We start from the raw sequence: 24,594 nt of genomic DNA, 5'->3' as shown, positions 1-24,594 counted from the left end.
AAAATTTCAGTGCAAAATGAACTTCAACCTGGTATCCCATAACCAACAATCTGCTAATCTGCTAATAAAGGTAATAAAGCGGTCTCCATATATAGCTCAGAACTTTACCTTCCATTGTTTCCTTTTTTTTTTTTTTTTTTTCTTTTCCGGAAAGTTACCTTAGGCTATGTTCAAACTGAGGAATTAAGTCAGAAAAGAGGAAGATGTACAAATCAGAAACAAGAGCTCCAATACTAGAGAGACATGAAGGAAATCTCCAGGATAATGTTCTAGGGAGATTCCAAGATGGAGCTTTGAAACCCTTCTTATACATTGCTGGTGCAAGCATAAACACTCTGGATTGTTGCTTGGCATTATCCACTAAAGGTACACGATGACGCAGCAATTTTACAACTTGGCTTATATTCAACAGAAATGCATGTACATGAAGACCAGAAGGCATATAGAATAATGCTTATAGCATCATTATTTGTAAATAACCAAATTTACAAATGATGAAAACAATCAAATGTCCATTAATAGCTATATGCTTTAAAAAAATTGAGGTTGAGTCATAAAGTGGAATACTACCCAATGATTGGAAGAAGAAATACTGGTAACACAGAGAAACATGAATGAATCTCACAGATATAATGTTGTGCCAAAGAAGCCAGGTACAATAGAGTTACATGCTTTATGATTCCATTTACACAAAGTTCAAAACTAGGAGAAATTAATCTATATGGATAGAAGGCTGAATAATGCTTGCCCTTTGGCTAGGGAGTGTGGAGTGGGGTTGAATGGCGGGACATGAAGAGGCTTTAGAGGAGCTGATAACGTTCATTCCTTTATTATTAGTTTTTATTTTTTAGAGGCAAGATCTTTCTCTGGCAAAGTTCTATTTCTTGTTCTCAGTTGTATACATATACACGGTTGGTTTGCTTTGTAAAAATCCACTGAGCTATTCCCCTGTGATTTGTGTACGTTTCTCCATAAATGTTGTATTTCCATGAAACATTGACCTTAAAAAGTAGGACAAATACTAGAGAAAGGTAACATATAAGAGGAAAGGGTAAGGAAAGAAGCTAAAGGAGTTTAATGTCCTTGTATTGCTTATGTAAAGTTTAACAGTGCTGATGTAATTTAGACTTTGTTAAGACAAGCAGGCACATTAAAAACTTAAGGCCAACAGCTAAAATAATCATAACAGAATGGATAACTTTCAAATGAGTAAATATAAAAAGATGATATGCAAGACAAATCAAAATAGAAAAGAAGAAAAAAACAGAAACCAAAAATGGATTGCAAACTGAAAGCACAAAATAAGATGGTAGAAATAAATGCAAATATATGGGAGACATCAGCATGTGGAAGGTAATTGAAACCACTAGAGAAAATGAGATTTCTCCCAGGGAGAGCTAGTATATTGAGAAGAAAAGGGGCCCTACAACAGAATTTAGGGAAACAAAAAGATGAAAGGTCTAAATTGAAGAAGACAAATCCACAAGTGAAAATGGGAAATCACCCCTAGAGAAATAGGAGGAAGAATGAAGCAACTCCATCAGCATCTGTCTGAATAAGATATTTTTTAAAGTAGCATCATCTGCTCAAATTAATTACAATAACAACAAAGACAGCCATCCTACAGATACTTTGATAAGTAGGGTGACTGTCATTTAAATTAAAATTAGACTTTTTTTTAGTGTGAAAGGGTATGTTAATTAGACAGAATGCTGGGACGATAGGTATAAACAAACTACCCACCCAAACTAGGATATACCGTCATGCTATAGCACATCTCTTTCTTGTATATTTAAGCTATTCTTACTGAAAATTATTCTATTCATCTCAATACAAAGGTAACATTGACTGTGAGAGTACCAATACATATACAGGTATGCTTAAAGGAAAAAAATTCCTTCTAATGATAAAAAGTTCTTCCAGAAAGTAATGTTTATTTTAGGATATGACTCACTGATAATTGTATGCCACCAATTATATGTGAGTGTGTTAGTGGAAAGTCTAACAATGGACAGGCCAAATTCTTTAAAAGTCTTAATTCCTGGCTAGGGGCGGTGGCTCACGCCTGTAATCCCAGCACTTTGGGAGGCCCAGGCGGGCGGATCACGAGGTCACGAGATGGAGAGCAACCTGGCTAACATGGTGAAACCCCGTCTCTACTAAAAATACAAAAAATTAGCCAGGCGTGGTGGCGGGTGCCTGTAGTCCCAGCTATTCAGAAGACTGAGGCGGAAGAATGGCGGGAACCCGGGAGGCGGAGCTTGCAGTGAGCCAAGATGGCGCCACTGCACTCCAGCCTGGGCAACCCAGCGAGACTCCGTCTCAAAAAAAGGGTTAATTCCTAAAGGAATGGAAGGCACAAAAGATAGAGGCTAAAATCAGAGTCCCATAACCACAGAGGTCAGGCACCCTCTTTTCTTTTTTCTTTCTTTTTTTTTCTTTTCCTTTTTTTTTTTGAACTGACACCTGGCAACACAGTGGTTCCCAAATAAATCTGAAAAATAATGTGCTAAGTAAAGATCAATAGATGTTTTTTGCTTGTTCACTTTAATGCTAGAATTTCTCATAGCCTTTAGTATATTTTTTCAATGAATTTTATTCTGTATATTTGAGGTTTACAACATGATATTACAGGGTACACACAGGTTATAGTGAAGCAAATTAACATATTTGTCATTTCACATAGTTACTTTTCTGTGACAAGAGCAGCTAAAATCCACTTATTTAACAAAATTCCCTGACACAATACAATTTTATTATCTCTAATGCTTATGTTGTACATTACATCTCTGGACTTGTTTGAGATTTTGGGAAATAGAGGGTACGGTAAACAGCACAGCATAAATGTAATTATAATCAAAGAATTTTCTTTTTCCAGACACTATCCAAGGGCTAGCCTTTCATGAATAACACTTCAGGGAACATTGGTATGGGCACTAATAAATGTCCTTTGCCAAAGCCATTTTCCACGTGCAGTTGAAGAATATTTGACCAGGAGTGGGAGGATATCAGGGTGGTCCTAGCTCCACAATACTAGGCATGAACCTTAAACTGCCATTCAACTTTGCAAGCCTCCATTTTCCCCTAAATTCAAGAAGTTTAACCAGATCATCTCTTAGGTAATAGTTGGCTCTTTAATTATGTGGTTTTATGATTTGGATAACTAACCAGCATCTAGACATCCCCTAGAACAAAACTGTTTAACATTTTCCATCAGGGGACTCTTCTCCTGTACTTACTTAAGAGACTGAAAGCCCCTCAGCTGTACTACATTCCTAGTGAATCACACCCCAAGGGTGTGATTATTTTTGATTATCTCATGATAGGCACCCTTTTGTCATAATTTGTATCTTAATTTATGTCACTTTCCCATTAATTATGATGTCTATTTAACATCAATTAAGATACTGCAACATTAATTTACCAAGACAGTTGCTCAGTTTGCTGGGAATTTTGTTTTTAACATCTAGTCTAAGGTTATTTATGGAAAAGTTAAGAACCTCTGATGTACCGCAGCATCACAGAATCTAAATCTGGGTACCATCCTCTCTTGAAAACTACACCGTCTGAAAAGAAGAATCATCGCTCAAGGTGGTAATCCTTTTAGAGGAAAAACAAAACAAAAAAACAAAAACCCTGCGAGGTATTTGTCTCCTGAAAAGGATAGTTCAAAGGAGATTTTACTAAGAAAAGTTGAGAGTTAAATCCAAGAAAACGTAGCTCCATAAGAAAATGACTTTTAAAATCTTCACATTTTATCTATAGCTATGAAATAAATAAATCTTCATTAGAAGTATAAGAATCAAAACTTATTTAAATTTCAATCAAATTAAGCACTCAGGAACAAACTGAAGAGAATATTCTTTCCTTGGCTCCCAAGAAATCTATGATTTTCATAATGATGTGATGACTAGTATGAATGTAGCTCTAATGAAAACAAGAACATAGAGGATCCATTATAGATCTGAAGCCTAAGAGACCAATGGCAGCCATGAACCTCCCCGAGGAACTAGTGCTTCCTACCTGGAAGTACTCTTTGCCCCGTCTGCATTCTTGTACCCTGAGAAGTCATCTAGAGTCTGATTTTTATCATGCAGAAATCCATACGTAGGCACATATTAGTGAATCACATACAAAATAATGAACTAGGCAAATCTGTTTCCATGATTTGACCTCTTTCTCTATGAGTAATAATTCTAAATTGCAAACAAAATTCTGTAAGCTACTCATGACTTTTGTGATTTATATATACTCATAACATTAAAGTCCTGTGTATATATGAGTTCTATTGTCAATATCACCACTATTACAAATAAAAAGCTCCTTTAACTTTTACCAATGAAATACAAGATTCACTAAAGAATGCTATTAAAATTGCATATCCTGGATCATCAGGAGGCCCAGCACATGTAATTTTGTTGTGATGGACAGCCTAAAACAACCACACTGAGGCACTTACCTTGTGGGCAAAATGACCAAGTAATAAGCTGTCAGTAACTGAAGTATTTGCATCACTTTCCAAGATGTCAATTCCAAAATCTCTGCATGAATAAACTTGGAAGTTTTTCAGGCGAAGATTGCTACTTCTAAAATCTATAAAATACAGCATGTTACAGCAAAGGTCTGAGGCTTGGTTTTCTTGCAGACTTCCTGTAGTTTTAAAATTATTGATTAAGTATAAAGAAGCATGCTATATTGCATTAAAGCACCTTTTGTCCATCAGTGTCAGTACAGGTATCCTAAAGTTGCTGTGAGGTCAGCACTAATGAGTCTCCTTTGGTAACACCTCTTTGTACTCTTCATTTTTCCTCATAATAACCAATACATTTAAAAGATCAATGTGATTTCTCCACATATCTAAAATAAACTTGGAGTGGCCAAATCACACAAAGGTAACAAAGAAATCATCACACCCAAGAACTCTAGTGCTTAACATTTTCTGCAACGTATTATATATTAACCCATATTGTCAGAAGATTGCAAATATGAAATAAGTAGCTCAGCATGACTACAGATTCACAGTTATGTACATATATGTTTATGATAACCCAAACAGGGGTCATGTAACAACAAAATTAGGTTGGTAGAGTTGTAAGCTCCCTACTTGCTATGGTTTAAGCCTGTCCCCCAAAAAGCATGTTTTGGAAACTTAATCCCTGATGTAAGTGTTAGGAGGTGTGTAGGTCATGAATGGATTAGTGCTGATTACAAAAATCTTGGGGCTGTGAGTTCTATCACTTGCTTCTTCTTTGCCTTCTTTGCCTTTCTGCTATAGATTGATGCAGCAAGAAGGTCCTCAGTAGATGCTGGCCTCTCAATCTTGGATTTCCGAGCCTCCAGAATCATGAGCTAATAAATTTGTTTATTATAATTTACCCAAATGTTGTTTTTCTGTTACAGCAGCACAAAGGGACTAAGACACCACTGGTCTGGGAGACAGAGTTGTGCTTATGTTTATGTCTTTGACCAATTTTTTGCTAATTTTATTTATTATTAATACATAATGATCCATTTTAATTTTTGTAAGTAGTATGAGGTAGGATACAACTTAATTCTTTTGTGTGTGACTATCTAGTTGTACAAGCACCATTTGTTGAAAAGACTATATTTCCCACATTGAACTGTCTTGGCATCCTTTGTCAAAAATCATGTTTATAGATGTATGGGTTTATCTCCGGACTGTCACTTCTATTTCATTGACATATATGTCATTGTCATATATGTCTTTGGGCCCATATACCACACTGTCTTGATTATTGTTGCTTTGTAGCAAGTTTTAAAATAGGGAAGGATAAATCCTCTTACTTCATTCTTCTTTTTTGGTATAGTTCAAGGGAAGTTTACTTTTTAAATTTGCTGCTATTATGTTATTTAATTTCTGCCTTATTCTTCACTATAAAAGTGCAATTCCAAGAATATTTTTTATTATTTAAACTTTTTGATTGATCAAATTTGAGTGCACAAGGGTTCAAGCTGTAATTCTGTATTTTTTTCCTTTACAGGTTTAGCATTTCTGATTGCAGAACTTCAAAAAATGGCTTTAATAGCATCTTTTAATATTTTCATTTTACTAGATTATTCCCTCTAGAACACGGCTATTCAAGAGCAGGGAGACAGAGTTTAAGCCCCTGCAGGTATAAATTACTTCACTGCACAAGAAGGCACTCAACAAATGTTTCCACTAGATTTGTTACCCCTACAATATTTATAGTGTTCATGGGAAGCATTTTATAAAATTAAATGAGAACAAAATACCAAATACATTTTGGACTCCACCTGTTAGCTATCCTAATTATATATTTTTGGGCTTTCTTCATCCACAATTATCTTTCTTTTGTTGGATATATGAAATAAATGTTTGACTTCCTTATTGTGACATTATTATATGTTTGTATTCTATTTCCTGGAACCTCTACAAATGTATTTCTTCATCTATATATCTTATGCTCCAGATTTCTAGGCAGAGACAAAGTGTATGTAATTTTGTCTGTATTGCATCAAATAGTGGCCCTGAATAATTTTTATACGTTGCTGTTAATGGTGAGCATGCAAAGCTTCCTTATAAGAAAATCACTGGGAAAATGAAGAGTAAATGATTGAACCTTTTCTTTTCCTTTAAGAAAAAAATAGAAAAAAATTTAGCTTATTGACTAAAGTAAGAATAGTATATTGAGCTAGAAATGTTTGTGTTCCAATGACAAACAGTGCTTTTTCTTAAGACTGGGGCATGTATTCTTCAGGATATTGGGACATCAAATGCACAACTTCTGGAGTTTAAATTCTGCACTTGGTTGTACTACTAACCAATTGTGTGACCTTTGACAAGTCCCTTCCCTTTCTTAGCCTTAATTTCTATCTCTAAGTAGGGATGGAAGGAAGGAATAGGTAACCTCTATGATCTCTCCTGATTATAAATCTCTATGATTCTGTTGTTCTCTACTAGGGTTTCCAAAAAACACACAATGGAGAAAATGACCTAACCCTGGATTAGTGACTAGGAATTTGTTTAACAGCTATTCTACAAGCACCTATGATGCATTGGTGCTTTAAAATTGTGATAGCACAGCAATGTTCCCCTTAAGAGCAAGTCATTCCCATTTAAGTAGATATGCATAATGAATTGCTATGAGAAAACAAGTGACAGTTGTAATTTAAAAAACAGCAACAATAACAACAACAACAAAACTTACCTGGGCACCACCTGCACTTTCCCAAACTGTGAAGCTCTGGAACAGGGTGGTGCCAGTGACTTTATCCCAAGGTGGTTGAAATTTAGGGTATACAAAGAGACCATACCTAAAAAGTGAAACAAACAATGAAATTAAGCCAATTTTTATGTTTCTAACTTCCTACTTTTCTTATTGAAAATACAAAGTAAAAGTAATGTATTAGGGAGAGTGAAGGTACGTAGAACCTGTGACCCTCCCCCTGACTGTTCTTGCCCATCCCTCAGCCCTCCCACTTTTACCCTCTGTGACCTACTCCGGAATCCCAACAAAATGCAGATTACTTCAGAGCCCAAGCCCACCAGCCTCCCAGGGGTTCTGCATATTTTTGGAAGTTTAATTGCTCTCTCTATTGAATTCTCTCTGGCCACAAAAGGTACATTCTGTCCTTCTGCCTTTTCAGGTGACTCTCTTCTCTTTACCATCAAACCATTATGAACTGGAAAATAATGCTAACACAATTATATACAAAAGCCAAGACATGGAGGCAGCCAAGATGTCCATCAATAGGTTAATGGCTGGGGAAAATGTGGTATATACTTGCAATGGAATATTATTCAGCCTTTAAAGAGAAGGAAATCCTGCTATTTGTGACAATGCAGATAAACCTGGGGGACACTGTGCTGGGTGAGGTAAGCCAGACACAGAAGAGCAATAGTACATCATATCACTTAAATGAGAAATCTAAAATATTCAAACTTATAGAAGCAGAGAGTAGAATGGTGGTTGGCAGGGGCTGGGAGGAGGGGAAAATGGGAAGTATTAGTCAAAGGGTACAAAGTTTCAACTAGGCAAAATGAATAAGTCCTAGAGATATACTGTACAGCAAAATGCCAAAGCATACAATACAGCAAAATTAACAATACTGTATTCTATATTTAAAATTTTGCTAAGAGGTCAGATTTTGTGTCAAATGTTCTTACAGTAATAATAGTAATTCAAATAAAGAGGGCTGGAGGAAAGAGGTGATAGATATGTTTGCATAGATGGTGATGATGGTTTCAGGGGTGTATACTTATCTCCAAACTCATCAAGTTGTATACATTAAATATGAACAGCTTTTTGTGTGTCAATTATACCTCAAAAAAGCGGTTTCAGAAAATACACAGGAACATCACCAAATCTTGAACAAATGCCAAAAGTGCTCTCATTGTGAGCATTCTACAGAAAAATGTGAAATCATAAGACTTACAGCCAAAATATAGATGAATTTCCCCAAAGTTACCTGGCACAAGAATGTGCAATGTTCTGAGTGAAGGAAAGAAGTGGAGCTTGTGATGTTTGGTTGGTCACAAGATGGAAAAAGTAGCCATAGCCAGCACCACACACTCTGTTCCCCTACAGAAATTAGGGAGAGTTAAAAAATAGTTACCCCATGTATGATAAGGTTGCTGGAAAGAAAGACTCTTGTTTATACTCATCCCACTTTTATATTCACTTTCTGCCAAAGTACATTAAAACTCTATTATAGACTCATTTATTGTTTTTTTCCTTTTGGGAACAAAAATATTGATATGGTTTGGATCTGTCCCCCTGCCCATATTTCATGTTGAATTGCAATCCTCAGTATTGGAGGTAGGGCCTGGTGGGAGGTGATTGGATCATGGGGTCAGTTTCTCGTGAATGGTTTAGCACTGTCCCCCTTGGTACTGTTCTCACCACAGTGAGTTCTCATGAGATCTGGTAGTTTAGAAGTGTACAGCACCTTGTGACCCCCACCTTGTCTTGCTTCTGTTCCTGCCATGTAAGGTGCCTGCTCCTGCTTTGCCTTCTGCTGTGAGTAAAGGCTCCCTGAGACCTGAGACCTCCCCTGAAATTGATGCTTCCATGTTTCCTGTATAGCCTGCAGAACCATGAGCCAATTAAATCTCTTTTCTTTATAAGTTACCCAGCCTCAGGTATTTCTTTATAGCAATGCGAGAATGAACTAATAAAAATATTGTCATTCTTCTTCCTTCAGCCAGCTCAACTAGACTGCAGTTTGCCCATCTTAATAACTGGTTTCTCATGTTCAAGCCTCCTTCTATGTTCCCACAGTGAGTTTACTTATGACATCTAAGATTCTACTCTTTGGTGAATGGAAGAGTATATGGTAGCTCTCCAAAGCAAAGGTGTACCTTGAAGTCAAGCCCACACAATGTGTTCTCTCTGGATCTTTGAACAAATCAATGATTTGTCTATGAGCTGAAGGCCGCATGATTTGACCAGTCATGACTTAGTTCCAAGACAAAGTGACTGATTTCAAATAAAGCTCTAATCTCTTCGAAGTGCTCTTGTCCTGAATAGACTATTAATTCACCTTGATATTTCTTTATAGGTCTTACTATCTAAATAATTTTATGTATTTTATGTGTTCATATAAAATCTGACTTCCATATGAGTTTGGGGATCTAATTCTGATCAAAATGAACACAATGAGGTTATCTTTATAAATTCAATGAAGTACCTACAATATGTTCATCCCTATGCAATATAGTCTTAAGACAGAGTAAAAAACTAACTTCCTAAAGGTTTAAGACTGCATACAGATTTTTTTTTTTTTTTTTTTTTCCTACCCAATGTTCACATTTTTTGTTTCCAACATGTTCAAACCAAGAGACTTAATAAAAAATTCAGACTTTCAGCTTTTCTGAGCCCAAATTCCTGTGAGGTAGCTACGGGTCAGCTGAAGATAAGAAGGGCCTGCCTTCTTGGACTATGGATCATTTTTCCACAGTCCTCACCCTTCCTGTTTCACTCATTTATGATGCCTGCCTAGTCTCTGCAGTATTTGAATTTGCAACCTCAACTATAGGCAACATAGTAAATAACATGTTGGCTATTCTATGAAAGTTTCTATTTCTGCTTTCCTGAATCACATCTGAGTTCTCTTAGTATCACACACTCACATCTCAAGGATCCCAAGCCTTCTCTTTACCATTAAGGAGAAAGAACTCTGAGAAAAATCAGGGGCCCTATTAGGCTGCTGCACTGCAGTGATGCTATTAGTGGGAGGAACAAAGGGCCAATCGATCAAGCCATGAGACTACTTCCTATGTGCCCACATGCATCTGACCTCTCTCAGCCTGAGTGGCTGTCCAAAGCCAAGATGCCCATGTCTGCCTGGAGAACAGAAGTTAAGGAACAGGCTGCTGAGGCGTAAGCCCTGTGCTACATGGATGAAGGGAGTCTCCAATGCTCCCACATGATTCATCCCTGATCACCTGGGGGTTTTCTATGGCCTGGCTGGTGGGAGACAAGGAATGCCTGGATCGTCCTCCTTGAAAGTCACTCAATCCCGGGAACACAAATTATGGGGCTTGGAGATCTCATCCTGAACACTGGCAGCAGGGTCACAGTAAAGAGAATGAGGAGTCATAAGGACTGTGACACTGTGCCACTCAACAAGACATTAAATGCCTTTCTTTAAAAAACAATACTTCAGTGCAGCCCTCTATGCAGGGCTCAGTGGGGACTATGCTGTGAGCATCGCCTTGTAACAGTTTCTTAAACTTGAGTGTGCAGCCTGGTAGAGTTGTCATATTTAGCAAATAAAAACACAGAGTGCCCAGTGAAATTTAAACTTCAGGTAAAAAATAAAATATTTTGATATAAGTGTGTCCCAAACACCATCTGAAATTTAAATTTGACCAGATATGCTGTATTTTATCCAGCAGCCTTTACCTGGGGGTGTATTAGCCAAAGATTTTCAGATATTCTGATTTAGTAGGGGGGTGATGAGGAAGGGATGAGGGACAGTATTCTGTACTCTTGGGCATCATAGGGTGCTCCGATAGGTCTGCTGCAGGTGATATTTTGACCCCATTTTGAGAACTGCCTCTCTACAGGTGATTGAGAGAGTAACGCTAAGGGTTACTAACATTCCTAGGAGACATTAAAAGAGGAGAGAAACACTAGGAAAACCATTTCCTGGTGAAGCTTTTGGCCATGAGTTGCTTTGGGAACCCACTGCAAATGGAAGCCATTGCTGAAAACTGAAGGAGGATAGAGACCTAGAAATCAGGGGGAGAATCCATTGCTAGGTACCCAGCAAAAGCATTGCCCAGCTCAGTGCAAGTTATACTTATGTTGGATTTTTTTCTTTTCCTTAGAAGTACTTATTTTTTGAAGTTATGATGGAATAGAATAATAACACTCACAGCAAAAATCTACAGAGAAGGCACTACACTCCAGGTACTGGATTTTAGAGTCTCATTTATTTTTATGAAAGTTTTGTGAGTTTTGTATTATTATTACAGTTTCATAGCAAAGAAACTGAAGCTCAGAGATGTTGAGTAACTTTCCCAAAGTCACAGAGCAAATAGTTGTCAGAGCCAGCTCCATCCAAGTCCAAGCCTGGAAAAGTTAGAGACTAGAGTAGAGAAATGAAGGTAGGACCCAAAGGCAGGATGCCCAATAATAGGAGGCAAGTGAAGAAACATGAACAAGAGAGTACAAGGCAAAGTCTTGTCACCAGGTCACGGGCAGAACAGGGATTTGCTGTGGCCTCCCCAATAGTGGAGACAACATATTGAACAACATCCTTTGCAGAAGTCAGTGTATCATGGACATTCAAGCAAGGGAAATTCCAGACAGAAATTAACTGTCCAAGTAAGCCAGCTCCTAGAGGTGTGCATCTATAGTCACCAGAAAAAAAAAAGTGAATTAATCCTTAAGGCACCGGGGGTAGTGTTTGATTCCTCCAAATCTGGAGAGCATTTTGCAGGCCAGATTTAACTAAAGAGTTGCTCTTTCCACACCCCAAATCCAGAGACTGTAAAATCCTTCTCATTCTCACCACGCGGGGAAAAAAGCATGCACAGCTTAGAGTGCACAGAGAGATACATGGGTAGGGGTGTGGGACATTTCCCAAGAGTAGGAAGAAGACATGACATTTTGAAGAGTACGTTTAAGGAGGACGAGGGTTCTGAAATTTCAGCATTATGGAGATCAAGTGTTATTAAGGCTCAGACATGTTGATGAGGACTGGCTTCTGACACAGGAATTTTGAGCAATGACAGATGAAAAGACTGAGATTATCTGCAGTTGTCATCTACTATCAGTGCAGACAATAGGGCTATGGACTGGATGCAGACAAGGGTTAGAATTTAATGAGGAAGTTCTGACCTATCCAAGGACAGGGTCTTGCACTAGCCTTTCACACAGCTCGGGAAGTGTTACTACATTTTCAGCAAGGATGGATTGAGAGTGAAGACTCCATACCCTTTTATTTGTAGCTATTCTATGTTTCTTTATCTTTAGACTAAGTAAACTCCTTTCATCCTATGGCTTCAGTCATTCTAGACCAATATTTTTATTGACTTTAATTTCCAAATGAAAGGATTTTGGGTGGTTTTTTTTTCCTTTTTTCTTTTCTCTTTTTTATTTTTTATTTTTTTGAGATGGAGTTTCACTCTTGTTGCCCAGGCTGGAGTGCAATGGCACGATCTTGGCTCACCACAACCTCCGCCTCCCGGGTTCAAGCGATTTTCCTGCCTCAGCCTTCTGAGTAGCTGGGATTACAGGCATGCACCATCATGCCCGGCTAATTTTATATTTTCAGTAGAGATGGGGTTTCTCCATGTTGGTCAAGCTGTTTTTAAACTCCCGACCTCTGGTGATCCACCCACCTTGACCTCCCAAAGTGCTGGGATTATAGGCATGAGCCATCATGCCCGGCCAACTTTAGGTATTATTAAGGGTAACTCTCTGAACCTGGATGATCCACTGGCAGTGATAATATAGCAGCACCCCCAACAGGAGAAGAATTTAAAGACCCTGTTCCTTCCTGAATGTACCACATGTTCCAGAAGGAAAACACACACACACACACACACACACACACACACACACACATTCAGCCAAGCAAAGATGGTACGGGGGAGAAAACTGAAACAGATTGCTCTTAACCCAATAACGCTCAATTCACTGCCTTGTGTGACAGAAAGAACCAATGCCTCAACCCCTGGAGTCCTTCAATTTTGGGGGAGGTGTGAGTCAGGGCCAGAGTTCCCCTGACACTGGAAGCCTGACCAGCAGGCAGCAGCCAGGACCTGGTCAGAGAGGCCAGCACATGCTGACACAATTGCCCCGGGCTGCTTATTTAGCTTTAGCTTCAATTCACTGTGGGTCCCAAAGGTTCTTACACTGGGTATTTATAAATAGACAGCCCTTTCTTCCTCATTTTTCATTCAGTTACAGGATGTTTTGTTCCTTTGTGGACTAATTGGCCCAGTCTCCCCTGCACTTCATTATTTAGGAGTCTGAGCAATTCTCCAATTTCCTAAAAGCACTTAGAATTCTAATCACATGTTTCACCTACCACAGGGTACTCACCAAAAGTGACTTTTGCCCTAGTACCATAGCATTTATGGCACATCTGGGTGATCACATATAAACACTTTCCAAGCGCATTTGTAGGTGGGCAGGAGACTACAACTTTGGTCCTCTGTTAGCTGATAAGACTCACTTTTCTTACAAAAGAAGCGCTTGAACAGTCAGATCACATTGATTATTAAGATGAATCACTATCCAAGATGCTAACATGACTTCAAAGAATCAGGTCCATTTCTAAGACTTCAATGGTCTTAGGGTGGCCTAGAATAGAGTGCTGGTTGTCAATCAGGGATGACTTTATTCCCTAGGGAACATTTAACAACCTCTGGATACATTTTTTATTGTAACAACTTGGGAGGATGAAGAAGAGAGAAGAGGGCTACTGGTATTCAGTGCATAGATACCAGGGATGCTCTTATACAGAGGATAGCCTCAATAACAAGGAATTACCCAGTCCAAAATGTCAATGTTGACGTAGTTGAGAAACCTTGGTCTATAGTCTACACTGGAGTCACATATTAGCAAAATAACCCACACCCATTTTCCAGTATCCCATCTCTAAATTTTGATGAAAAGACAAGCCTAAATATGAAAACATGGTTAATTACAATAAGAATGCTTTAATAGTCTTTACTAGGAAACTATTCATATCATTTAAAACTATTAGATGAGGCATCAGGCATTCCCATTAAAAAAAACATTTATTAGCATTAAATCAGCTATCTCAATTTTTCTCTTGTGCTAGAAAACAGAGTATGCACTCCTGCTTCTTGGCCTCAAGAAGAATCACTGTCCCTTAATTGGCAAATACGAGTGCCCATTGTATCTCTTCAGCCCTTGCAGAGACACAAAGAAATACCACAGCTGTTGTTCTCAGTCATGATTACACAACACAAACTTTCCCCAGGGAAGTGAAAATCCACCTTCTCTAGGTATGTCTCTCTGTACCCATGAAACTGGGGAAAGGTCGGAAGTACATAATAACCAAGGGCCACAGAAGGGGGCTTCTTAAGCACCCACCTTGTCTGCAAGCATACAATGAGAAATGTGAACTGGAGGCTAAAAGTGATCATCTCACTTGTCCACACAGCTCTATTTCATTACCAGGGAAATGCTGTTTCATTATCAAGATTTTATGAGGGAAGAAAAGATTCTTACATTTCAAAAATATATTCCAAGGACTGCATCCTTAGCCATCACCTTTGCCAGCCAGATGCTCAGAAAGTACGTTTCCCTGAATAAATGGGTTTGTTGAATCATCTGCCCTACTGCCATTAGCATTTATGGCACATCTGGGTGATCACATGTAAACACTTTCCAAGTGCATTTATAGGTGGGCAGGAGACTGCAACTTTGGTCCTCTGTTAGCTGATAAGACTCACTTTTCTTACAAAAGAAGCACTTGAACAGTCAGATCACATTCCTTCCTGGCCCTTCTTACTCTCAACTCCAATTGTGTATGCTACAAATGATTCATGAGGAAAAACCACATATTTATGCAGGCAGCTGGCAGCTTGCGGGGAAGGTTTTAAGGCAAGCAGGGAATTTTGTGTGGAAATCAATTCTTTGCGGAAGTCAATGTATTATGGACATTCAAGTAAGAGAAATTCCAGAGAGAAATTAACTGCCCAAGTAAGCCAGCTCCTTGAAGTGTACATCTATAGTCACTAGAAAAAAAGTGAGTTAACCCTTCAGGCAGCTCTTAAATATGCATTACCTATTGAGTGGGAAAAGCTTGAGAACTGAGGCTGGGCCTTTAAACACAGAATTCCTTACAAAATTGATTCACAAACCAGAACAAATTCTCCTCAAATTAAATGCATGTCTCCAAAGGGCTCTTCTTCAGAGTTTTTCCACGGACTATCCTAAACAGGGGTCTGGTCATAGGAAATTTCCAACACCTACATAAACACGGGAGACTCTGAGCTCTGGAAGTGGGCAGTCCCTTGCTGTTTGAGAGCAAAGACTTCCCAGCCAGAGAGAATGAGAACAGGCTCACATAGGTTACGTCTTCTGGAAACATGCAGCCTCTTGACAGATAACAAGGAGCTCCTGTCAAAGGAGTCCGAGACTCCAGTGCTAGAGTTGCTGAGGGAAGACAGCCTGGGCGTGAAGTGTTCTAAGAAGCTACAGGTGATGCATGAAAGAACCACCATCAACTTGCTTTTGGAAAGCATGGCAAAGGCCTATTTAAGAAATGTACCAGGGAATGCCACAGGCCCCGGGAGACTCAAGCGCATACCACTCATTGGTCCTCACTGGCAAGAAGGTACAAAGCTCAGGTTTTGCTTCTCAGTGAAACTGCCCTAGACTCACCTCAGCTGCAGGCTGGGCAGGGAGACAAGCAGACCACCTGTGGCTATCAAAACTAAAAAGGAATATCATGCTTGAAATTTATTTGCATCATGCCGGTTGAAGGTAAGTGAACTGCAAAGGTGACTGACTGCAAGCCCAGGTGAATTCCTTATGTTGTGGCTGAGAGTTTGGTCCTGGCTCTGCATCAGGGCAATTTGGGAATAATATAAAACCACAAACCATTGCACAGACTTAAGAATCATATCACCTGCCTACCTACCTGCCAGGTCAGAGATTTCAAGGTCAGACTCAGGTATGTGAGGAGAGAGAGTTTAGGCTTTCAGAATTGGTTGCCCAAACATTAGGTCATCTTCTTCAAGTCTAAATAAATGCATTTATTTAATTAATACTATCATACCAAAGTCAATGTCCTGGCCTTGGTACAGCTCCATGACTATGGTTATGGTTACGTTATCATTGGAGGGAGCTAGATGAAGAGCACACAGGAATTACCTTATTTAATGCAGCTTCTCATAAGTCTGAAATTATTTTAAAATTAAAAGTTTAAAATAAAGAAAAATCCGAATTAATCAGGATTTTCTATCACTTCTCTTTCTGTTCCACATATTATACATGTACACACAAATACATGCACACATACACACACACCTTGTTATTGTGGAAGCCTCCTTATTATCTCTTTGGAATGAAGGTATGTTTCTAAAATACGTTCTTTAAAGTACTCTGTATATCATCCATATAGGACACAAGAAACACTAACTCAGCCAAGCATGGTGGCTCACATCTGTAATCCCAATACTTTGGAAAGCCAAAGTGGGGAGATCACTTGAGACCAAGAGTTTGAGACCCACCTAGGGAGCATACATTTTTTTCACATATGCCCAGTTATCACCTATGTCTTTAAGTAATGGCACATCACAGACAATAGAATACGAAAAAAGACTGAATAACAGAAAGCTAATGGCACAACTGAAAAACTGGACTAGACTTTGCAAGATTTAATGCTGATAGCCCAACAGAATCTAAATGCTTCCACTGACTAAACTTATTTTTCAGTCATCAAAATGATTTTAGAACTTTGGAACTTCTTCTTTGCTTTGCTTTTTCTTCCCCCATATAATTTGGTTATAGATTTATACCTTCATTCATTATATTAAACACATTTTTTGAGCAACTACCATGTTTTAGACATTGTGCTAGCGTCTGAAAGCTAATGAAAATAGAATTAGAACTTTAAGGTCACCAATGATGAATATGTCAGGAATATACCTAAAGAATCTACATTACCAGTTTAACCTACTAAAACTCCATTCTCAAAACACATACATTGTATTTTTTTTTCTAATTTTGAAAAGTGGATACAAGAGTAAGAAAGTAAATGAAGGGAAATGGAAAGCATTGGAGGGAGAGCAAGCAGCTGCTTGTAGAGTCAATTTTTCTATTGCTGACTGGGTATTATTCTACAGGTCATTTTGCAAGACTCATGCAACCCACAGCTTTTCAGATTACCCTCTGGTTCTCTGCACCTGCAGCCAGCTCAACCCTTCTTGTCAGCCAGTGGCCAGCACTCCTGTCCAGAAGACCACATACTACCCAGTGAGAGAAGGACATTCCAGCTTCACACAGCAGGTGAGCTGGGCAACCCTGAGGGTTTACTTTCCTCTAGGCATTTGATGTAGTCAACATTATGCTACCCAGAAAAGTACACAAAAACATGGTTTCTTAAGTCCAAAAGCTTGCAGACATAGAAAGGGCACATAGGAATTCTTTTATTTATTCTTGTAAGTCTGAAATTATTTTAAAAGTAAAAGTTTAAAATAACAACAAAGAAAAATCCTAATTAGCATTAGGATTTTTGGCCTGTAGTGGCCAAACAAGTTAAATGCAGCTCCAGCTGTCCTAGGTCTGGGGTCTGGGTTCCTACAGTCCATGTAGTTCTGCTTCCTTTGCTTACTGGCATATTAGCCACTCCCATTAGGCACCTAAAATGGTGTGTAAGTGCTGTGCTTGGAACAAACGTAATTAAGAATGTAAGGAAGGTTGACGAGATAACCACTACTTTTACTAGAGCTTATTCAGCTGAAGGTAATTAAAAACAGAAGATTAGTGAGAAAGAAGCTCATGCTCCGAGTTCCTCAGAAACTCAGCATAATGACATTGTGGATGCTCAGAGGAGTTTCCTGGAAGAGTGAGGCCTTTAACTCCTTTGATAGATGATCCATGGGATAAAATAATTAGAAAAGGAGAAACGAAATGGCCTGCCACTACTCTGATGCACTTGTTCACTCAGGTCTACAGCTACATTTTCCCCAAAAAAATTAATTTCTTAAATGTTTAAACAGAAATTTACCAAGAGAAACCAATGTTAAGTTGTACTAAATAATGGGACTTAAAAACTCAAGGTCATTGAAGTGGACTTCATCCTCCTGGAATCTGACATGACCTTATACACCTCATGACTCAGTTTTGAACACTGTTAAAGGACAAAATATGGCCACATTAACATAGTAAGATAGTGAAGGTTTAATAAGAAATTGGCATTGGAATCAAGAGAGACATAAATCAGCACCCAGAGTTGACAGTTCAGGGAGATATTTTAGTTTGCATTAGCTATGTGACCAGGAAACGATCAATATCTACTTTGTTTTGCTCCATTACCTATTACTTCAAAAAAGTGTTTCCAGGAATCCTGAGAGGAATGCTTATCTTTATCCTAAAGAATTTGTTTAATGTAAAAGTATACATTATTTTCTTGATACTAATATGCAGCAAGTAAACATTTCATACCACACCACCACTAATGCTGCCACCTTAAAGAACTTTTAGAGCAAGCTTATCCAACCCACAGCCCACAGGTAGCATGCAGCCCAAGATGGCTTTGAATGTGGCCCAACACAAATTCATCAACTTTCTTAACACATAATGAGATTTTTTTTTAAATTTTTTTTCAGCTCATCAGCTATCATTAGCCTTAGTGCATTTTATGTGTGGCCCAAGGTAATTCTTCTTCCAATGTGGCCCAGGGAAGCCAAAAGGTTGGACACCCCTGATTGAGAAAGAACTTTATGCCCTCTCAGTTCTGGTCTTCCTGGTGGAGCTGAAGATCTTACCTCTATAACATTGGTGGGGCTGCGGATATAGATGCCAGATGGTGTCAACATTTCAGGATTGGAGAGTCCCTCGGCACCAGAAACTCGGATGATCACATTGTTTCTTATTATATTTCCATGTCCTGACCAGTCTAATGTTTAAACAAACCCAGAGAATCCACAAACATAATTGAAATGTACACAACTCAACACTCTTGATTCTACTAATACGCATCAGAGTTCACATATGTATTTCATAGATAGATAGATAGATAGATAGATAGATAGATAGATAGATAATACTTAGTATTCACCATAAACTTAAGAGACCTAACATTTTGCCATCAGGCTTGTCTATAAAATATATGACAATTTTAAATACAATGTAATAGATTTAAAATCAATTTACATATTTACCATATTTCCTTCCATGAATTGCCTCCCAAGAGATATATCTCATTTCCATGCATGTCCCTGAGAACAAAAGACCCTGTTACTTGAGTATATTTTATGCCACTTAGGAAAACAAGAGATGCTGCAACACTACTTCTTCTTTGGGTGTGGGTTGTTTTAATTTTGTTTTTGTGTTTTTATCCGTAAATCAGGGAAAGAGATACAGATCTTATGAACTCTTCAGTTCTAGAGTATCAGGATTCAGAAGTTCATTTTAAATAAAAAGAACAGAAAAATAGATCTGTTTTACTTTTGAGGAGGAGTCTAAGTAACTATCTCCACTGTTAAGTGCCACATATCCTGTGTCAACATCAACCCCATTCCTAGCTGTTCAAACTGGCAACCTGCTATCTGCATGCCCTCACCTTCCCTTGGAAGATCTGAAATGTCCTGGAGGAACAGGATGGACAATATCTAGGACCTTCACACCCAAACAACTGAGGTTGGAATAGAAGAGAATAGAAGAGCAGGCATGGGCCATGCTACATAGAGAAATTAGTCACTTAAGTGCTATCAATAAAGATCAGCCCCAAAGAACCCTTCATTACAAAGTATCTGGGCTTCCTCATGTCATTTCATGGGTCTGGGTTTGCATACTTGTTGTGTGTGAGATTGAGGGCTTTACCTACCACACATCAATAAAGAAAAATGTTAATTCCCTAACTTGTAATACAATAGATGTCAAAAGCTTATAATTCATAACATTCAAGCACTAAAGGTTAAATTCCTCCTACAGGTTTTCTTCCTTATGTAGTTAACATCTATTCCACATAATTGTTTTCTGCTAAGGTAATACTGTTAGGATACCTTTCTCAATTTCTCCTTGATGTCTCACCTTTTCCCTTGCACGGACAAATGTAGGAACAAACAAAGTCAATCCTACACCTGTTAGTTGACTTCCCGGTGGCTGTCCTTTTCTAATCAAAAGATTTTTCTGCACCTGATCACCTCAGTGACCCTTAGTTTTTTGTCTTTTAGAGCTAGAGTGTGTTTTAAAGCAAATGTATCTGATTCATATTTTCTCACTAGACAGTCTCCATCTCAGAATAGAACTTTTATAGCTTTTATCTCAACAGATTGTTCTTAAATGAAACATATATTTTCCCACTGATGATACTATAGAATTATATATCAAACAGTATTTAACAAATACTGTTAAATATATTCTTACTTTCAGTGAAAAATTCTGATTTACTTTTTTATTCTGATAAAACTAGAGACCCTTTGTTCCTTAATTCATTCATTTCTTTCAACTAATAGATCTACAATGCACTGGTTAATATGCTAAATATTCAGGAGACAATGTCCTCAAGAAATCTGGTGGCAAAAAGACATTAATCAGATGACCAGAATTGTGGTATATAATTTTAAATTAAGAAGTACTGATTGGTGCTTAAAGAGCTTAAACAGAAGGACTTGTCTGGGAGAGAGGATCTTGCAGGAGGAGAGTAAGTGGCATGAACAGAACCAGAGAGCTTGTGCAAAGACCCTGAGGAAGGAAAAAGTATGGTCTTTTGAAGGAACTAAAATAAAATATTTTAGTGTCACTGCAGTACTAGGAAGAGAAAAAGAACAAGACAAGTTTACAGAAGTTAATAGAGACAAAAATCACTGAAGGGATCTTTTAAGTCTGGTGAAAAGTTTGGGATTCTATTTTAAAAGCAATAAGAAACTCAAAGGAGATAAGTGATATGATACAATTTGAGATTTTTAAGGATAATTCTGAGTTTTGCAAGGGGAATGAATTTTAGGAAACAGAAGGAGATACAGGTGATCAGTTGAAAATTCTGAAACATGGGCTTCTTCAGCAAGCCACAGGAGCTTGAATTCTATTAAGAAGAGAATTCCAGATTTTTAAATCCTTGGCCAACACCAAGTTTGACAGTCTGTAAGACTACACAAAGACATATGTATGTGACTTAGAATTATTGTGAAAATTACTGGTAGAAAACTTTAAAACTTCCCATTATATACTTATTAACCTGACCTAATCTTTAAAAAATCAGTATCCTATAGGTAAAGTTTAGTAAGCCAATCAGTGGTGACTACATTTAAATTTAGAATTTTTTACTATAGCCCATTTCTAGTGATCATAAGGCCAATATTTTTATAAATCGGGAATTACAAATTTGGGGAGAATTCCTTGTGAAAAACTGTGTCCTACTCAAGAATGCAGAAATTAGACAAGCTTGTTTTACTTACCAACTAGCAGTGCATGACCTAAAATATTGTAGAATACATTACTGTTCACCTTCAGGCCCAAGGTCCCGCACATGCTGAGGCCTCTACTGAAGGAGCTCCTCACTGTGCAGCCCTGTATGAAAGACTCTGAATAGGAAAGAGTAAAGTAAAAATTAGAAATGGCTGCTGAGATTCTGTTGACCATATTTAAAGGAAGCTACACTATAGCTAAAGACATTCTCCCACACAATAATGAAACTCAGGAGATAAGAAGTTAGAAGCAACAATCAAAACAAGAGAATGGGTAACTCAAACCAATGGGCCTCAATAATGAAAAGGATGAAATTTAACGATCAAGTGTTAGAAAAAAAAAACAATCTGAGAAAGACAAAGTATGTCTAAACAATAAAAGAACTCATGGCTGTCAAGATTTCCAACTGGCCATCATCTTCGGTATCAGCTCTCATCACAATACAGCAGATGAGAAGTTAAGAATAATGTGAAGAGCACTGCTTATGGGCTAGCCTTGATCTTTGAAACCTGGAGCTATTAATTAATATTTATTATTTATCAGGCAATAATATTCTTGGCCCAAGATAGCCAGAGACCCTTATTCCCAACTGTAAGCCAGGCCAAAGGTTGGCCTGAGGATCATGACTCTCACATTTGAACTGGATAGGTTTATAAAACTACAGAGGAAGCTATCCTCTACTATGCTAAAAAAAAAAATGACAATTAGGAAAATCATTACACTGGTTTCATAGGCATATTCTATAATCCTCAAATCTGGTTATGAGGCCTAGATGAGTCAATGAATACACAATTACTGATTATCAACTATATGTTTCAGGAATTGGGCACGGCATTGTGCTGGAAACATAAAAATGAACGAAACTAAGTAACCTCTACATTCGTGTATTTGCATTCTGATGGAGGAAACTGACATTAAAATAATAAAAATCCATTATTTGAATAATTAAACTATAAATCCTAAAAAGGGAGCTTTGTATTATTACTAGGTAGTAAGAAAGATACAGATGCCAAGCACTGGGATATTAGAAAAGTTACTTTAGTTTATGGAATAATTTGACTTTTAAAGTTGGGACTATCCAAAAAATTCTCCACTTTAACATCACTATTGACACTGGATCTCCACATTCCCCTCAATCTCAGCTCTCCTACTACTAAGTGCCCTCACCTTACTCATCAAGGATACACCCCAATAAATTAACCCATCCATATCTAATCCTGTAGAAAACACTGCCCGTGGTGCACAGAATCTTCACCTTGTCACCCAAACAGAATATGCCTGACCATGTGAACAACCAATAAGTACTGAGGTGTTTGTGTAGCTCTAAGGGCAGAATACTGGGATTGGTGAATCTTTAAAAAGTACTGTGCAACATTTATCTATGTAAAAAACCTGCACATCCTGCACATGTATCCTGGAACTTAAAATTAAATTAAAAGTTTTAAAAAATACTGTTCAAAGATCCCAATGCCTTCTAACTCTAGTAGCTGGGAGTAGTTAGCCGCATAGGACATGAGGGGCTTCAGGGTGTTAAACAATAAAAAATTCCTTGAGGAGTATTCCAAAAGTTTCTAGCCTCTGCATTTTAACAGGGATTTACAGGTAATAATGTATTAATGCAGTAATTTTCAAACTTTTATTTTAAGCACTGAACTCTTTTTCAACTAAAACCTAAAATATAAAATATCTATAAAAATAGATGAATGTGCAGCTACTCTGATTGAAACAGAGGTGGGAGAGGTTAGGTAAAATTTGATCAAGGAAGGGCTTTGATTATGTTCAATTGATAACTTATTTGTGACTGCTACCCTCTTTTTTACTGAACTGGCCACATGTCAAATATTCTGCAGTACTATATACAGCTGATCAAAGAATCAGAGAGAAGGAAATAAAGATACTAATTGATCCAAAGCACATTTCGGGAGCCATCCCCCTAAATGACTCAAATAAATAAAAATAGATTGGAAAAATTAGAATAAATAGACTTCTTTAGCATGCAGATAATTTGAAATGAAGGAAAATGTTGCTTTTGGCTGGTCAGAATCCTGCCCTCAATGACCTCAAGGGTTACTTTGCCATTACCTGTTAGAATCCTAGTGTCTCTCAAGAGCCACCTGAACAAAGTATGCCCTGATGTCCTTTGTCAGGCATCAACCTCTGAACCCCTGGAGCACCACCTCTTTAAGGAAGGCAAAGCTTGAATGTGTGGGTATTGAACGTGCTGATGAATGGGGAGGATCACTCAGAAATGGAGTTGCTGTCCTCGTGACTTGGCATCTGCACCCCCATTTTGTGATTCTCTGCATATCATCTTTTGGTACTGAGTTTTTGCCCTGGATGTTCCTACATTCAACTTTGATTTTAGAACTTTCATCAGTGCATTGAGTCATATTCTCTTTTCTGATTCTGATCTTGTTTTCACCTAGTTGTTCTAAGCTGAATTTGGTGTTTCCTGCTCCCTTCTTACATCTTCATGTCTGGCCAAGATCTGCACATGTATCTGGTCCTCATTCCCAGAAAAAGCACCTGGGTTTCAGCCCATTCCCCCTCATTTCCCCAGGCAAAAGATTCCTCTGATTTAGGACAGCTTTACATAGAAGTGTCTGGACTCCCACAGTGATAATGTAATGCCAATTCACCTGTAGTCACAAAGCTAGTAAATGGTAGAGACAGAATTCAAAACACATGATTGTGTGGTTCACTCTCGTGTGCTATATTATAGTGATAGTTCTCAAAGTGGACTCCTTGGACTGCCTGTTCCAGAATCAAAAGGTTTGTATATTTAAAATACACATTCCTAAGCCTACCCTAGACCAGAATTTGTTGGGGTAAGGTCTATAACTCTGAATTTTAATAAGTTCTACAAGTGATTTGTTTAGGCATGCTAAAGTTTGGGAACCACAGACCTAGAATATAACTATTATCCATCTCTAAATCCCTCAAATCCCACATATCATCTATCATTCATTCCCCCATGCATGTA

General features: G+C 38.0%; 1 protein-coding gene across 1 annotated transcript in view; it reads right to left on the bottom strand.

The window, feature by feature from the left end:
• Positions 1 to 24,594, bottom strand: part of PKHD1 (PKHD1 ciliary IPT domain containing fibrocystin/polyductin) — a 484,394-nt gene that overhangs the window by 267,293 nt on the left and 192,507 nt on the right. Inside the window, 6 exon segments of the mRNA XM_017849608.1 lie at positions 4,460 to 4,593; positions 7,187 to 7,296; positions 8,452 to 8,564; positions 18,968 to 19,098; positions 19,364 to 19,420; positions 21,602 to 21,727. Of these exon segments, the coding sequence (XP_017705097.1) occupies positions 4,460 to 4,593; positions 7,187 to 7,296; positions 8,452 to 8,564; positions 18,968 to 19,098; positions 19,364 to 19,420; positions 21,602 to 21,727 (671 nt within the window).

This window comes from Rhinopithecus bieti, unplaced genomic scaffold (genome assembly GCF_001698545.2).
Source record: "Rhinopithecus bieti isolate Rb0 unplaced genomic scaffold, ASM169854v2 scaffold_31531, whole genome shotgun sequence".
NCBI classification, from domain to species: Eukaryota; Metazoa; Chordata; class Mammalia; order Primates; family Cercopithecidae; genus Rhinopithecus; species Rhinopithecus bieti.
This window is presented reverse-complemented; position numbering and strand designations above follow the sequence as displayed.